General features: G+C 50.9%; 1 protein-coding gene across 2 annotated transcripts in view; it reads right to left on the bottom strand.

Annotated features, from left to right (window-relative positions):
- The window catches only part of LOC140106986 (aspartate dehydrogenase domain-containing protein-like), an 82,921-nt gene that overhangs the window by 28,820 nt on the left and 36,064 nt on the right, over positions 1-18,037 (bottom strand). For both annotated transcript variants that reach the window (XM_072131575.1, XM_072131576.1), the window contains one exon: positions 3,310-3,454. In XM_072131575.1, the coding sequence (XP_071987676.1) occupies positions 3,310-3,454 (145 nt within the window). The remainder of the gene's footprint in view (positions 1-3,309; positions 3,455-18,037) is intronic.

The raw sequence follows: 18,037 nt of genomic DNA, 5'->3' as shown, positions 1-18,037 counted from the left end.
TCTACCATCACCATAGACAGGGGCATCCTCTACACCTAGAAGTGAAGGAGGTTCTATCATCACCATAGACAGGGGGCATCCTCTACACCTAGAGAAGAGAAGGTTCTACCATCACCATAGACAGGGGGCATCCTCTACACCTAGAACAGAGGAGGGTGTACCATCACCATAGACAGGGGGAATCCTCTACACCTAGAGAAGAGGAGGTTCTATCATCACCATAGACAGGGGTTATCCTCTACACCTAGAGGAGAAGAGGTTCTACCATCACCATAGACAGGGGACATCCTCTACACCTAGAACAGAGGAGGGTGTACCATCACCATAGACAGTGGACATCCTCTACACCTAGAGGAGATTCAACCATCACCATAGACAGGGGCATCCTCTACACCTAGAGGAGATTCTACCATCACCATAGACAGGGGGCATCCTCTAGAAGACCTAGAGGAGAGGAGGTTTTACCATCACCATAGACAGGGGGCATCCTCTACACCTAGAGGAGAGGGGGTTCTACCATCACCATAGACAGGGGGGCATCCTCTACAGCTAGAGGAGAGGAGGTTCTATCATCACCATAGACAGGGGGCATCCTCTACACCTAGAGGAGAGTGGTTCTACCATCACCATAGACAGGGGACATCCTCTACACCTAGAGGAGAGGAGGTCCTACCATCACCATAGACAGGGGGCATCCTCTACACCTAGAGGAGAGGAAGTTCTACCATCACCATAGACAGGGGGGCATCCTCTACAGCTAGAGGAGAGGAGGTTCTATCATCACCATAGACAGGGGGCATCCTCTACACCTAGAGGAGAGTGGTTCTACCATCACCATAGACAGGGGACATCCTCTACACCTAGAGGAGAGGAGGTCCTACCATCACCATAGACAGGGGGCATCCTCTACACCTAGAGGAGAGGAGATTCTATCATCACCGTAGACAGGGGGCATCCTCTACACCTAGAGGAGAGGGGGTTCTACCATCACCATAGACAGGGGACATCCTCTACACCTAGAGGAGAGGAGGTTCTACCATCACCATAGACAGGGGGCATCCTCTACACCTAGAGGAGAGGAGGTTCTACCATCACCATACACAGGGGACATCCTCTACACCTAGAGGAGAGGAGGTTCTACCATCACCATAGACAGGGGACATCCTCTACACCTAGAGGAGAGGAGGTTTTACCATCACCATAGACAGGGGGCATCCTCTACACCTAGAGGAGAAGAGGTTTTATCATCGCCATAGACAGGGGACATCCTCTACACCTAGAGGAGAGGAGGTTCTACCATCACCATAGACAGGGGGCATCCTCTACACCTAGAGGAGAGGAGGTTCTACCATCACCATAGACAGGAGGCATCCTCTACACCTAGAGGAGAGGAGGTTCTACCATCACCATAGACAGGGGGCATCCTCTACACCTAGAGGAGAGGAGGTTCTACCATCACCATAGACAGGGGGCATCCTCTACACCTAGAGGAGAGGAGGTTCTACCATCACCATAGACAGGGGACATCCTCTACACCTAATTCTTAAAGGTTGGACTTGTGTCCTTTTCTGGCATTATGTGCCATAATACTATGATCAATCACTAAGAAAACCATTAACAACACATTATAATCCTGCCAGGTCCACCTGCTAGACAAGGCACATGAGCTGCCCGTCCTAAGGTCCCACTACTCAAGGAGGCATATGTGCTGCCTGTCTGAAGGTTTATTCTTTTTATATACTTGGGCATGGGCTGATGGGCTATATACTAGAGGAAATGGGCTGGCTTGCTATATATAGGGAGGTATGGGCTGGATGACTATATACTGGGGGCAGAGGGGTTGACTGGCTATATACTGAGGGAGGAGACTGGCAATATACTGGTAAAAGACTGGCTACATACTGGGAGCAGGGGCTACCTATATAATGGGGGCAGAGGGCTGGATATATACTGGGGGCGGGGGACTGGCTGTCTATATACTGGGGGCAAGGGGCTGGCTGGCTATATACCTGGGGCATGGGGCTAGCTGGCTATATACTGGGAACAGGGGGCTGGCTATATACTAGGAGCAGAGGACTGGATATAAACTGGGGACAGGGGGCTGACTATTTAATTGGGCAGGGGGCTTCCTGGTGATGTACTGGGGCAGGCTGGCTATATACTGGGGGCAGGGAACTGGTTATATACTTGGGCATGGGCTGGTTGGCTATATACTAGGGGGCATGGGCTGGCTTGCTATATATTGGGAGGTATGTGCTGGATGATTATATACTGAGGGCAGAGGGGTTGGCTGGCTATATACGGTGGGGGAGACTGGCTACATACTGGGGGCAGGGGCTACCTATATACTGGGTGGAGGGAGCTGGATATATACTGATGGAAAGGGGGGATGACTATGTACTGGGGACACGTGGCTGAATGGCTATATACTGAGGGGTGTGGGCAGGCTGGATATGTACTGTGGGCAGGGGGCTGGCTATATACTGGGGACAAGGGGCTGTCTGGCTATATACCAGGGCAGGGGGGTTGGCTGGCTATATATTGGGGGCTGGCAATATACTGTGGAAGGAGGGCTGGCTATATACTGGGGGCAGGTGGCTGGCTGGCTATATACTGGGGCAGGGGGCTGGCTATATACTGGAGGCAGGGGACTGGATGGCTATATACTAGGTGCCAAGGGCTGGCTATATACAGGTGGGACAGGCTGGCTATATACTGGGGGGAGGGGGCTGGCTATATACTGGTGGAGGGGCCGGATATATACTGGGGAAGGGGCTAGCTATATAATGGGGGGAGGGGCTAGCTATATACTGGGAGGGGGGCTGGCTGGCTATATACTAGGGGCAGGGGCTGCTGGCTATATACTGTGGGGAGAGGCTGGCTGACTTTATACTGGTTGTAGCCAGTGACCAATGCATTTCCCATTCTTATACTCAAGTCAATAGGTTTTCCCAGTTTTTTGTTAATATTAGGAGCCTTGTTTTTTATTGGGGTGGGTTTATTTTACATGGTACTTAGTTCTCACTGCAAAATGCTAATAAATGTATACAATGTGATTTTCTGGGTTTTAGTTTTTATATTGTATTTTCCTGTCAGTCATTGGGATCCAATCATCATTCCTCCTGTTCTGCCCGGATCCAAACCAGCGGCTCATGTTATTATTCAGGGAGAATTGGAGTTTGAGGAATTTCCTCCAGTATTTGGTGCACTGGAAGGTTATGGGAAGATCTTCATGCCGTGCCCATATATATATATATATATATATATATATATATATATATATAGATTAGAGCTTTTTCTGTGTCTCACCGTTCCTTGACTTCTTCCAGGTTGTGAAGCTGTAGGTGCTGCTTGACCCCCTTCTCCATGTTTTTTGTTGTCCTGTTCCAGACAAAGGCGAGTTCCACGTTATACTTCTCCCCTTCTCTCTGTATCTGATCCACTAAGTACATACCTGCAAGAATACAGCATGAGAATCCGGTTTGTCATTCCCCATTCTATGTGGTGATCTGTTCTGCAGAATACAACAAGTCTAAAACGAATAGAGGAGTCTAGAACAAGTCATTAGGGGGATAGAGGAGCCTAGAACAAGTCAGCGGGATAGAGGAGCCTAGAACAAGTCATTAGGGGGATAAAGGAGTCTAGAACAAGTCATTATGGGGATAGAGGAGCCTAGAACAAGCCAGCGGGATAGAGGAGCCTAGAACAAGTCATTAGGGGGATAAAGGAGTCTAGAACAAGTCATTAGGGCGATAGAGGAGCCTAGAACAAGTCAGCGGGATAGAGTAGCCTAGAAGAAGTCATTAAGGGGATAAAGGAGTCTAGAACAAGTCATTAGGGGGATAGCGGAGCCTAGAACAAGTTATTAGGGGGGTAGAAGAGTCTAGAACAAGTCATTAGGGGGATAGATGAGTCTAGAACAAGTCATTAGGGGGATAGATGAGTCTAGAACAAGTCATTAGGGGGAAAGAGGAGTCTAGAACAAGTCATTAGGGGGAAAAAGGAGTCTAGAACAAGTCATTAGGGGGGAAAGAGGAGTCTAGAACAAGTCATTAGGGGGAATAGATGAGTCTAGAACAAGTCATTAGGGGGAAGGAGGAGTCTAGAACAAGTCATTAGGGGGATAGATGAGTCTAGAACAAGTCATTAGGGGGAAAGAGGAGTCTAGAACAAGTCATAAGGGGAATAGAGGAGTCTAGAACAGGTCATTAGGAGGATAGAGGAGCCTAGAACATACTTATAGGAGAGAGAGGAGATTCCTCTTAATAAGGAATAAAAGTCTATAACAAGTCTTGAGATTATAGCGAAGTCTATAACAAGTTATTATTATCGGTAAAAGAAGCTTTGGGACACCCCTCCCACTTCCCCTCATTGTGGATAAAGGTGCCCTGGGTGTTCAGACCCAGTTATTCTCATAGCGGTAGAAGAAGCCATGGGGCGCCCACCCCCTTCCCCTCACTGCGCTTGTGGATGCTCTGGGTGCTCAGACCCAGTTATTCTCATTGCGGTAGAAGAAGCCATGGGGCGCCCACCCCCTTCCCCTCACTGCGCTTGTAGATGCTCTGGGTGCTCAGACCCAGTTATTATCATTGCGGTAGAAGAAGCCATGGGGCGCCCACCCCCTTCCCCTCACTGCGCTTGTAGATGCTCTGGGTGTTCAGACCCAGTTATTCTCATTGCGGTAGAAGAAGCCATGGGGCGCCCACCCCCTTCCCCTCACTGCGCTTGTAGATGCTCTGGGTGCTCAGACCCAGTTATTCTCATTGCGGTAGAAGAAGCCATGGGGCGCCCACCCCCTTCCCCTCACTGCGCTTGTAGATGCTCTGGGTGCTCAGACCCAGTTATTCTCATTGCGGTAGAAGAAGCCATGGGGCGCCCACCCCCTTCCCCTCACTGCGCTTGTAGATGCTCTGGGTGCTCAGACCCAGTTATTCTCATTGCGGTAGAAGAAGCCATGGGGCACCCACCCCCTTCCCCTCACTGCGCTTGTAGATGCTCTGGTTGCTCAGACCCAGTTATTCTCATTGCGGTAGAAGAAGCCATGGGGCGCCCACCCCCTTCCCCTCACTGCGCTTGTAGATGCTCTGGGTGCTCAGACCCAGTTATTCTCATTGCGGTAGAAGAAGCCATGGGGCGCCCACCCCCTTCCCCTCACTGCGCTTGTAGATGCTCTGGGTGCTCAGACCCAGTTATTCTCATTGCGGTAGAAGAAGCCATGGGGCGCCCACCCCCTTCCCCTCACTGCGCTTGTAGATGCTCTGGGTGCTCAGACCCAGTTATTCTCATAGCGGTAGAAGAAGCCATGGGGCGCCCACCCCCTTCCCCTCACTGTGCTTGTAGATGCTCTGGGTGCTCAGACCCAGTTATTCTCATTGCGGTAGAAGAAGCCATGGGGCGCCCACCCCCTTCCCCTCACTGCGCTTGTAGATGCTCTGGGTGCTCAGACCCAGTTATTCTCATTGCGGTAGAAGAAGCCATGGGGCGCCCACCCCCTTCCCCTCACTGCGCTTGTAGATGCTCTGGGTGCTCAGACCCAGTTATTCTCATTGCGGTAGAAGAAGCCATGGGGCACCCACCCCCTTCCCCTCACTGCGCTTGTAGATGCTCTGGGTGCTCAGACCCAGTTATTCTCATTGCAGTAGAAGAAGCCATGGGGCACCCACCCCCTTCCCCTCACTGCGCTTGTAGATGCTCTGGGTGCTCAGACCCAGTTATTCTCATTGCGGTAGAAGACACCATCAGCGCAAAAGCCTTGGAAAAAATGGCTGGGAAAAGTTCCTAAAATACTAACATAAAATAAAAAAAGAAATAAATGATTAAAACAAATAAAATAAAATAATAATTTTACAGTGACTGAGGTCCAGCGGGAGGAGTTGGAGGAGGAGGCCAATACTCTCCAAGTCACATAGCAACCAACCTTGCGAGCCATGTAAGGACTAACATCTAGGGCTGGATTATAGCAGGCATCCCAGGACCCCCACCAATCTGCAGGTGCGCCCACCTACCTGCCTCCCACTTGAGACGCCGCCGGTCACATTCGTCAAATATTTGGGTGGCCACTAGAGATGAGCGAACATACTCGTCCGAGCTTGATGCTGGTTCGAGCATTAGCGTACTCGAAACTGCTTGTTGCTCGGACGAGTATTTCGCCAGCTCTAGAAAATGGCATCTCCCGCCGTTGTGATTTTTGGCGGCCATAAACAGAGCCAATCACAAGCCAGGAGACTCTGCACTCCACCCAGCATGACGTGGTACCCTTACATGTCGATAGCAGTGGTTGGCTGGCCTGATCAGGTGACCCTGGAATAGACTAGCCCCTGCCCACGCTGCTCGGATCATTCTCTGTCTGGATGCCGCTAGGGAGAGAGCTGCTGCTGCTGCAGGGATAGTGTTAGGGTGTTATATTAGCTTACTGTTAGGCAGGAGTGAGTCTACATGAACCCAACAGCCCTTCTTAGGCCTACAATAGCGTTATATTTTCCTTTTTTTGGTTTGCTTGTGGCTGGGCTTGCTGGCACTAGTAGTGCAGCTAGTACCATATTGTGAGGAATTTGCTGGGAGACTTGCGACTGTTGTGTTTAGCTCTTAGTGACACACATATCCACCTCAAACACCAAAGTGGGACAATTTATTAGGGGTTTGATTGAATTAGGCACAGTCTGCTGATTAATTTTTTTTTACGTTTATTTCTTTTTATAACTCAAAGTCTTCAGGCACAGCACAAAATCCAGTTGTGTGCTGTCAGTGTAGGTTAGAAACTAGCCATAGCAATAGGATAGCATCGTTTTGTTTAAAAAAAAACACAAAAATTTTTTTTTTAAAGTTTACACTTTAATTTTGAAAATGTTTAACCCGAGGGATAGGGGTAGAGGACGAGGGCGTGGACATGGGTGTCCAACTACTGCAGGGGTCAGAGGCCGTGGTCCTGGGTGGGGTGAGACACCACCTGCTGATGAGGGAGCAGGGGAACGCCGCAAAGCTACACTCCCTAGGTTCATCATGTCTCAAGTTACTGGGACTCGTGGTAGAGCACTGTTGAGGCCAGAAGAGTGCGAAGAGGTGATGTCGTGGATTGCGGGCAATGCTTCTAGCCATTTGTCCACCAGTCAGTCTTCCACGCAGTCCACCCATGTCACCGAAATCAGCACTACTCCAGCTCCTCCGCCTCAGCCTCCTTCCCCCCAGTCTGCTCCCAGCAAAATTTAGCATTTTAACCGGCATACTCTGAGGAACTGTTTTCTGGACCCTTCCCACAGTCACAAACCACTTGTCCGGTTGCTGCTGAGCTATTTTCCGATGCCCAGGTTTTCCACCGGTCGCAGTCTGTGGGTGATGATGACATTATTGACGTAGTGGAAGAAGTGTGTATAGAGGTGTCCGACGGTGAGGAGACACAGTTGTCAGACAGTGGTGAAGTTGTTGTCAGGGCAGGAAGTCCGAGGGGGGAGCAGACTGAGGGATCGGAGGATGATGAGGTGACAGACCCAAGCTGGGTTGATAGGCCGGGTGAACACAGTGCTTCTGAGACGGAGGCGAGTCCTATAGCAGAACAGGTTGGAAGAGGGAGTGGTGGGGCCAGACGGAGAGGCAGGGCCAGAGCTGGTGCATCAGCTCCAAATGTTTCACGTAGTCAAGCTCCCGTGGCGAGGGCTAGATTTTCAGAAGTCTGGAGGTTCTTTAAAGAAACACCGCATGACCGATGGACTTTGGTGTGCAACCTGTGCCACACCAGGATCAGCAGGGGTTCCACCACTACTAGCTTAACTACCACCAGTATGCGCAGGCATATGAATGCTAAACACCCCACTCAATGGCACCAAGCCCGTTCACCTCTGGCCGGGCACACCACTGCTCCTTCCCCTGTGTCATCTGCTAGTCAGCCCCCTGTCCAGGACCCCGGCCCAAACACCTCCCGTGCGAAAACCCCATCTTCGCCTCCACGATCCTCCACAGCATCCACCAGCGTTCAGCTCTCCATACCCCAGACGCTGGAGCGCAAAAGGAAGTATAGTGCAACCCACCCACACGTCCACACCTCCAAGCTGCTTAGCCTGGAGATGCTGCCCTATAGGCTGGTAGAGACCGAGGCCTTTTGAAACCTCATGACGGCCGCCGTCCCTCGGTATTCGGTCCCCAGCCGCCACTAATTTTCCCAATGTGCCGTCCCAGCCCTGCACAAGCACGTGTCAGACAACATCATCCGTGCCCTGACCAACGCCGTTTCTGACAAGGTCCATCTGACCACGGACACGTGGACGAGTGCTGCCGGGCAGGGCCACTATATATCGCTGACGGCACATTGGGTTAACTTGGTGGAGGCTGGGACCGAGTCTGACCCTGGGGCTGGTCATATACTGCCGACGCCGAGGATTGCGGGGCCTACCTCGGTCCAGGTCTCAAAGGCCTACTATGCCTCCTCCTCCTCCCACCCTTCCTCCACCTCCTCCTCCGAATTACCATCTGTGGGCATGGCGCCATCAGTCGGTAGCTCTAGGCAGAGCAGCAGTGCCATCGCTAAGCGACAGCAGGCGGTGCTCAAACTGCTGAGCCTAGGCGATACAAGGCACACTGCCCAAGAGCTATTACAGGGCATCACGGCGCAGACTGATCTGTGGCTGGCACCGCTGAACCTGAACCTGATGGTTGTGTGTGACAACGGCCGTAACCTGGTGGCGGCTCTGCAACTCGGCAGACTGACACATGTTCCATGCCTGGCCCATGTGTTAAATCTCATAGTTCAGCGTTTCCTCAAGACATACCCCAATCTGTCTGATTTGCTCACGAAGGTGCGCCGCATCTGTGCGCATTTCAGGAAGTCCAGCACAGATGCTGCCACTCTCAGGGCAGCGCAGCGCCGCCTCCAACTGCCGGCTCACCGACTGTTGTGCGACGTGCCCACGAGGTGGAATTCAACATTAACCATGTTATCCAGAGTTTAACAGCAGCGCAGAGCGATTGTAGACTGCCAGATGTCAACTTCCACCAGAACTGGTAGTCAGGTCAGTCAGCTTCCTCAAGTCTACAATGAGGACTGGACGTGGATGTCTGATATCTGTCAGGTGCTGAGTAACTTTGAGGAGTCAACACAGATGGTCAGTGGCGATGCCGCCATCATCAGCCTCACCATCCCGCTGCTTGGCCTGTTGAAGAACTCTCTGATCAGCATGAAGTCGGAAGCTTTGCGCTCGTCACAAGAGATGGGGAAAGAAGATTCCCTTGTTGATAGCCAAAGCACCCTTAGGTCTGTTTCTCAGCACATATCGGAGGAGGTGGAGGTGGAGGAGGATGAGGAGGAGAATGTTGGCGAGACACAAGAGGGGACCATTGTTCAGTCCTTCACTGTTCAGCGTGTATGGGCAGAAGAAGAGGAGTTGGAGGAGTTGGAGGAGGAGGAAATGGACAGTCAGGCCAGTGAGGGGAGTGAATTCTTGTGCGTTGGGACTCTGGCGCATATGGCAGATTTCATGCTAAGCTGCCTATCCCGTGACCCTCGCGTTCAAAGAATTTATTCCAGCACCGATTACTGGGTATTCACTCTCCTGGACCCACGGTACAAGCAAAATCTTTACACTCTCATCCCTGGAGAGGAAAGGAGTGTGAGAATGCATGAATACCAGCAGGCCCTGGTGCACAAGCTGAAACAGTATTTCCCTTCTGACAGCGCTAGCGGCAGAGTGCGTAGTTCTGCGGGACAAGTAGCGAGGGAGAGTAGGCGAGCAGGCAGCTTGTCCAGCACTGGCAAGGGTACGCTTTACAAGGCCTTTGCCAGTTTTATGTCACCCCAGCAAGACACTGTCACCTGTCCCCAGTCTCGGCAGAGTAGGGCTGATCTTTACAGAAAGATGGTGAGGGAGTACGTAGCTGACCATACCATCGTCCTAAATGATCACACAGCTCCCTACAACTACTGGGTTTCAAAGCTGGACATGTGGCACGAACTGGCGCTGTACACCTTGGAGGTTCTTGCCTGCCCTGCCGCTAGCGTGTTGTCCGAGCGGGTTTTCAGTGTAGCTGGTGGCATCATCACCGATAAGCGTACACGCCTGTCGACTGACAGCGCTGACAGGCTGACACTTATCAAGATGAATAAAGCCTGGATTTCTCCGCATTTCCATTCTCCACCAGGTGAAAGAAGCTGAACCTGAATAATGTATGCACTCCTCCTCCTCATTGTCCTCCTTCTCCTCCTCTTTGTACACTAAAGCAGAGGAAACTGGCTATTTTTTTGCCAGGGCCAACTGGCTCTGGCTATAGTACTCTATGTATTTAATTTTTCTAGAGGGCCAACTACCCTGTCCTCTGTTTTAAACAATTTTTGGGAGTGCCACATACAGGCACTCAATCTATGTAATTTTTCTGGAGGACCAGCTACCTGCTCCTCTGGTTTGAAAACTTTTTTGGACTGCCACATACAGGCACTCAATTTATTTAATCTTTTTGGAGGACCAGCTACCTGCTCCTCTGCTTTGAAAACTTTTTTGGACTGCCACATACAGGCACTCAATCTATGTAATATTTCTGGAGGACCAGCTACCTGCTCCTCTGGTTTGAAAACTTTTTTGGACTGCCACATACAGGCACTATCCAAATTAAATTGTCTCCATAGCAGCCTCCACACGTCGTCTTTTTAGCTGCCTTCACACGTTGTCTCCATTGCTACCTCCACACGTCATCGCCATAGCTGCCTCCAAAAGTCGTCCATATAGCTGCCTCCATACATGGTCCCCTTATCAAACGAGCTGTGTCAGGCAGAATTTTGGATTGTTTTCATGGCTTCCATGTTAACTTTGTTGCCACCCTGCTGTGTAATCCACAAAATATACTGGCAAACTTTTATCATTTACCAATATTATTTCAGCACTTCTTGCGCATCTGTTTACATTCCCCTCACCCGCCAGAACCCAAACTTATAAGAACGCTACTACACTTGATCTTATACAAAAGGTTCTTAGAAGTGCTTTTTGGGGAGTAGCCTAGAGACAGGGGCTTGGATTGGCGAAAGCTCGCCTGGCAGCGGACCGCCAGCTCCATCCCAAGATCCAACTAACATAGTTTTAACTGCAGCACCTTTAATCTACTACTAGTTCACTGCCTCCATACATGGTCACCTTATCAAACGAGCTGTGTCAGGCAGAATTTTGGGTTGTTTTCATGGCTTCCACATCAAACTTGTTAACTTTGTCGCCACCCTGCTGTGTAATCCACAAAATATACTGGCAAACTTTTATCATTTACCGATATTATTTGAGCGCTTCTTGCTCACCTCCTTTGGTTCCTCTCTGCCACCCATTGGTTTGAAGCCTGAGTCCATTTAGGGTATGTCGCCATGCCACTCTCTAGCCTTCCGCTGCTGCCGCTGCCTCTGCATGCCGTCCCCTATAGTGTCAGGGTCAATTATTGGATGTTTTAGATGCTATCTAGCCTCATTCTGTCACTCTGTCATGGCCATGCTGTTGCCCATAATTTTGGCATAATGGTACGATTAAGCAGCCTCAGAGGCATCCATGCATGCTGCCCCTGCTGTTTCCTGTCCATTTCTGTGGTGTTTCCATCCTTTTCTGAGGTTCCCAGGTGCTTGGCCAAGCTTCCCTGTGCAGATCCTTGGTCCCCTTGAAAAATGCTCGAGTCTCCCATTGACTTCAATGGGGCTCGTTATTCGAGACGAGCACTCGAGCATCGGGAAAAGTTCATCTCGAATAACGAGTACCCGAGCATTTTAGTGCTCGCTCATCTCTAATCGTTAACCATGCTTTGTCTGTCGAATCTAGCCACCAGTGTTTGAGTTGGTCTAGTATTGCTGCTTTATGATAGTCTTTGAGGTCTGGTAGCCCAAGTCCTCCTATTTTCTTATGTTTTGTCATAATGGATAATGATACCCTTGTTTTTTTCTGTTGCCATATATAATTCTGAAGATTCTCATTATTTGCTTTGAAGAAGTTATTAGGTATTTTAATTGGAACCGTTCTGAACAGATACAGGAATTTCGGGAGTATTACCATCTTAAACGATGCTATACGGCCAAACCACGTTAGCTGATGTCTTGAATATTTTATATATAGTGCATTAATAGTGTTGGTTATATGGGCAAAGTTTGTGTGGTATAGTTTTTTATGGGTATGTTAGCTGTATTCCTAAGTATGTTATGTTTTGTGTTTGCCAATCTAGGTGGAATTTTTGTCTTAGTATGTTCTGTTCTGCGTCTGGGATTTTGACTGGTAATATTTGCGATTTGTTTGCATTGATTTTATAGTGTGAAATCTTTCCAAAATCTTCTACTATTTCAAAAAATTGGGCAATGAGGTGTCTGTCTTGGTCAGCGATAAAACTATGTTGTCAGCGAAAAGAGCTATTTTATGTTCTATTCTTCCTATCTTGACTCCTAAAATGTAGGGATCATTCCTAATTGATTCTGCTAGGGGTTCAATCGAGAGGGTAAAGAAAATGGGTGATAAAGGGCAGCCCTGTCTAGTTCCATTTGATAGTGTAAGTTTTTGGGATAGGGTATTATTGGTGTATACGTATGCTGCTGGGTGAGAATATAAGGCCTTGATTGCTGACATTATTGGACCTGTTAGTCCATATTTTGTCAGTGCACTGAGAGCGTATTTCCAGTTCACTCAGAATTTCAGCGGTCGTTCCAGTCTGTTTCCAGGTGTTGAGGAGAATTTCTTGTTGTAGATTTCGGATGATGGTCTGCAGTTTTTCATGTTTTCAGGATTTCCATACCTGCTTCTGTGGAGTTGATTGGTATGATGGAGTTGAATCTCTTGACTAGGAGTTTCGTGGGAAATCCCCATCTGTAGGGGATCCCTTGGTTTCTAAGGAGGGTTGTTATTGGAGTGAATTCTCTCCTTGCTTGTAGCGTAGCCGCAGATAAATCTGTATATAATTTTATGTTCTCGTACGGTTGTGGCAGGTTTTGTATTTTCCTTGACTGTAATAGCAGGGCATCTTTTACGTGGAAGAAGGTGAACCTGGCCAGAGTGTCTCTAGGGACTGTATCGGGGAGGTTAGGTGGTTTTGGTACCCACCTCGTGGGGGTGCTGAGGGAGGGGGGATCTCGATCTGACCTGGGTCAATGTCGTTCTCCTGCTCGCGTTCCGCCTGTGGGATCTTCAATGCCGCTCCTCTGCTCCTCTGCTGGCTACGCTGAGGGAGCGGTTGCGGTGAGCGCTGCTGTGTGGGACCGCCGGCGCCATTTTTAGAGTTCCCGGGCGCCGCGGAGCTGTGCTGCCTGGGTGTTCTGTCGGCTTCTTTAGCCGATCGCTTCCTGCCTGCCGCCTGCATAGTTAGCCTGCATTGTCGGGATGGCTCTATAGAAGTTGTGTTACATACGTTCAGGGGTAAAGTTTCTATAGGGGGGTCATTTATGCGGTGTTACTATTATATAGGCCTCTCTGTCACTTGAAGGCTGAGTCGACCCTCAAAATGTGAGTTTTGGGGATTTTCATGAAAATGAGAAAAATGGTACTGCACCTCGTACGATCCGAGAAAAATGACAGGTTGCATAAAATATAATCCGACATGAAGCAGCCATCCCGGGAATGTTACTTAATCAAGATTTTTGGGTAGTTTTACTTCCTGTCTGAAAAGCAGAACATTTCAAACTTGGAAAATGAAGAATTTTTATGAACTTTTGCCAAATTTTCACTTTTTTCAGACCGAAACGCAAAATGCATCACTTAAATTTTACAACTAACATGAAGAACCCCAGCAGAGTCCAAGCCCAGCAGAGTCCAAGCCCAGCAGAGTCCAAGCCCAGCAGAGTCCAAGCCCAGCAGAGTCCAAGCCCAGCAGAGTCCAAGCCCAGCAGAGTCCAAGCCCAGCGTGGTCCAAGCCCAGCGTGGTCCAAGCCCAGCGTGGTCCAAGCCCAGCGTGGTCCAGAGTCCAAGCCCAGCGTAGTCCAAGCCCAGCGGGGTCCAAGCCCAGCGGGGTCCAAGCCCAGCGGGGTCCAAGCCCAGCGTTGTCCAAGCCCAGCGTTGTCCAAGCCCAGCGTTGTCCAAGCCCAGCAGAGTCCAAGCCCAGCAGAGTCCAAGCCCAGCAGAGTCCAAGCCCAGCAGAGTCCAAGCCCAGCAGAGTCCAAGCCCAGCAGAATCCAAGCCCAGCAGAATCCAAGCCCAGCGCGGTCCAAGCCCAGCAGAATCCAAGCCCAGCAGAGTCCAAGCCCAGCAGAGTCCAAGCCCAGCAAAGTCCAAGCCCAGCGGTGTCCAAGTCCAGCGTGGTCCAAGCTCAGCAGAGTCCAAGTCCAGCGGTGTCCAAGCCCAGCGGTGTCCAAGTCCAGTGTGGTCCAAGCCCAGCAGAGTCCAAGCCCAGCGTGGTCCAAGCCCAGCGTGGTCCAAGCCCAGCGTGGTCCAAGCCCAGCGTGGTCCAAGCCCAGCAGAGTCCAAGGGGAGGTGACTAAAGCTTTCTGAAGTCAGATGATGTGACCCTTGAACGCCTGGAGTTTGGCGCCGCATAAGGGTGATGGCAGACGTGCCGTCTCGGCGGCGATCGGAAACAAGCTGCCGGTGCTTTGTATTAATTTAATGCAAAACACCGGCGGCTCGTTCACGATGGCAGGAGTTTCCATCGAAATGCCAATGCGAACGGGCCGCGTCCGCCCCGGTGGGTGTGGCTTGGTCTGCGTTTGAATTTACTCTACTTCAATGTTATCTTTGATACAATCCCTTAGATATAGTGGAATGACTGGTCTCTAAGAGTTCTAGAGCTGTGGTATTTCCATATGAGGTTGAAGCCCAACTGGTGAATGACGTCTGAGTGTCCTGGTCTGGGGGATCCGGCCAGAAGTAGCTGCAGCTACAGAAGGAGCCAATAAATGTGTTCAAAAGGAGGAAATGTGAATGCAAGTAAATGACTAAATGTAACGAGTGGATGAGCACAGTTATTGCCATGTGCTGGCTGGCTTAGGGCATTGACCTACTAGACCTTGTACAGCTCTCTGAGTGACAGCTGTAGCTGGACTCTGCAGGACACTTCCCCTCACTAGACTATCTTTATATTTAGTTGCACATTCTAACTTTCTCATCAGCATTATGTAAAGGACATCATGTGTTCTCTTATGTCACCAGTCACATGTCTATGTAGATTGTGAGGGGCCGTCCCAGGATTTCACTACATATAATAAAGATTATAATGCTCTGGGGGAAGAAACGAGATGGAGCCCTAACACGTGTCACCTGTCTCTACCCCCACTATCTCCCCAAGGGAGGGAGATGCGGCAATGCTGAGAACCACAAAGGTGCAAATTATTATAGCGTATAGCATAGTTTATAGCAAAACATAAAAGAATAAGCAAATTAATCTAGAATTGTGTTTTTAGGTGCCAGGGATCCGCAGATATTCAGGTTTAAAGTGAGAATTTCAGGTGCGATTTATATATATAACAATCACTCCCAATGGCAGATTAACAGTTAATATCTCCGTTTTCCTGACACTTAGAAACACAAATTTAGATTAATAAAAAAGAGGAGATTCTAAGTGTTACAGAGGCAAACATATCGCCCCCTGAATTGTCCCCCCTCCAGATTCATCAGGCTGCAGGGAGAATTTGCTGCACCTCAGATTTAATGTTACTACATTCTGATAATATCAACTAATATTCATGTTTTTAACCCTTCTCTATGCAGAGCTATTGTATTACGCAGCAATCTCGCACCCACATTGTGACACCCGCTGTAATGCAGCAATCTCGCCCCCACATTGTGCCCCCCACTGTAATGCAGCAATCTTGCCCCCACATTGTGCCCCCCACTGTAATGCAGCAATCTCACCCCCACATTGTGCCCCCACTGTAACGCAGAAATCTCACCCCCACATTGTGCCCCCCACTGTAACACAGCAATCTCACCCCCACATTGTGCCCCCCAATGTAACACTGCAATCTGACCCCCACATTGTGCCCCCCGTTGTAAAGCAGCAATCTCGCCCCCACATTGTGACCCCCGCTGTAACGCAGCAATCTCGCCCCCACATTGTGCCCCCCACTGTAATGCAGCAATCTCGCCCCCACTGTAATGCAGCAATCTCACCCCCCCATTGTGCCCCCCACTGTAACGCAGCAATCTCGCCCCCACATTGTGCCCCCCACTGTAACGCAGCAATCTCGCCCCCACATTGTGCCCCCACTGTAACGCAGAAATCTCACCCCCACATTGTGCCCCCCACTGTAACACAGCAATCTGACCCCCACATTGTGCCCCCCGCTGTAACGCAGCAATCTCGCCCCACATTGTGTCCCCACTGTAATGCAGCAATCTCGCCCCCAGATAGTGCCCCCACTGTAACGCAGCAATCTCGCCCCAACATTGTGCCCCCCACTTGCTCACTTCTCATTCCCGTGCAGCAGTCTTACCTTCTACTCGACATTGGCTGCAGCTCTGAAGCCGGCAAGCACTATGACATCATCACATTGTGCCTGTGGAACTGCTGCTAGTTCCTTGTGATCCTGGTCCTACAACATGTCCCCCGGTCATTGGACCTGCCAGCAGAGAGATGTTCCCAGGTCATGGCACCTGCCAGCAGAGAGATGTCCCCCGGTCATGGCACCTGCCAGCAGAGAGATGTCCCCCGGTCATGGCACCTGCCAGCAGAGAGATGTCCCCCGGTCATTGTACCTGCCAGCAGAGAGATGTTCCCTGGTCATGGCACCTGCCAGCAGAGAGATGTTCCCTGGTCATGGCACCTGCCAGCAGATAAATGTCCCCCGGTCATGGCACCTGCTAGCAGAGAGATGTCCCCCGGTCATGGCACCTGCTAGCAGAGAGATGTTCCCTGGTCATGGCACCTGCCAGCAGAGAGATGTCCCCCGGTCATTGGACCTGCCAGCAGAGAGATGTCCCCCGGTCATTGTACCTGCCAGCAGAGAGATGTTCCCTGGTCATGGCACCTGCCAGCAGAGAGATGTCCCCCGGTCATGGCACCTGCCAGCAGAGAGATGTCCCCCGGTCATGGCACCTGCCAGCAGAGAGATGTACCCCGGTCATGGCACCTGCTAGCAGAGAGATGTACCCTGGTCATGGCACCTGCCAGCAGAGAGATGTTCCCCGGTCATGGCACCTGCCAGCAGATAGATGTCCCCTGGTCATGGCACCTGCCAGCAGATAAATGTTCCCCGGTCATGGCACCTGCCAGCAGAGAGATGTTCCCCTGGTCATGGCACCTGCCAGCAGAGAGATGTTCCCCGGTCATGGCACCTGCCAGCAGAGAGATGTTCCCCGGTCATGGCACCTGCCAGAACAGAGATGTCCCCCGGTCATGGCACCTGCCAGCAGAGAGATGTTCCCCGGTCATGGCACCTGCCAGCAGATAAATGTTCCCCGGTCATGGCACCTGCCAGAACAGAGATGTCCCCCGGTCATGGCACCTGCCAGCAGATAAATGTTCCCCGGTCATGGCACCTGCCAGAACAGAGATGTCCCCCGGTCATGGCACCTGCCAGCAGAGAGATGTTCCCCTGGTCATGGCACCTGCCAGCAGATAAATGTTCCCCGGTCATGGCACCTGCCAGCAGAGAGATGTTCCCCTGGTCATGGCACCTGCCAGCAGAGAGATGTTCCCCGGTCATGGCACCTGCCAGCAGAGAGATGTTCCCCGGTCATGGCACCTGCCAGCAGATAGATGTCCCCCGGTCATGGCACCTGCCAGAACAGAGATGTCCCCCGGTCATGGCACCTGCCAGCAGAGAGATGTTCCCCGGTCATGGCACCTGCCAGCAGATAAATGTTCCCCGGTCATGGCACCTGCCAGCAGAGAGATGTTCCCCGGTCATGGCATCTGCCAGCAGAGAGATGTTCCCCTGGTCATGGCACCTGCCAGCAGAGAGATGTGCCCCGGTCATGGCACCTGCCAGCAGAGAGATGTCCCCTGGTCATGGCACCTGCCAGCAGAGAGATGTTCCCCGGTCATGGCACCTGCCAGCAGAGAGATGTTCCCCTGGTCATGGCACCTGCCAGCAGAGAGATGTTCCCCGGTCATGGCACCTGCCAGCAGAGAGATGTCCCCCGGTCATGGCACCTGCCAGCAGAGAGATGTACCCCGG

The sequence above is a fragment of the Engystomops pustulosus genome, unplaced genomic scaffold, assembly GCF_040894005.1.
Source record: "Engystomops pustulosus unplaced genomic scaffold, aEngPut4.maternal MAT_SCAFFOLD_94, whole genome shotgun sequence".
Taxonomy (NCBI): Eukaryota; Metazoa; Chordata; class Amphibia; order Anura; family Leptodactylidae; genus Engystomops; species Engystomops pustulosus.
This window is presented reverse-complemented; position numbering and strand designations above follow the sequence as displayed.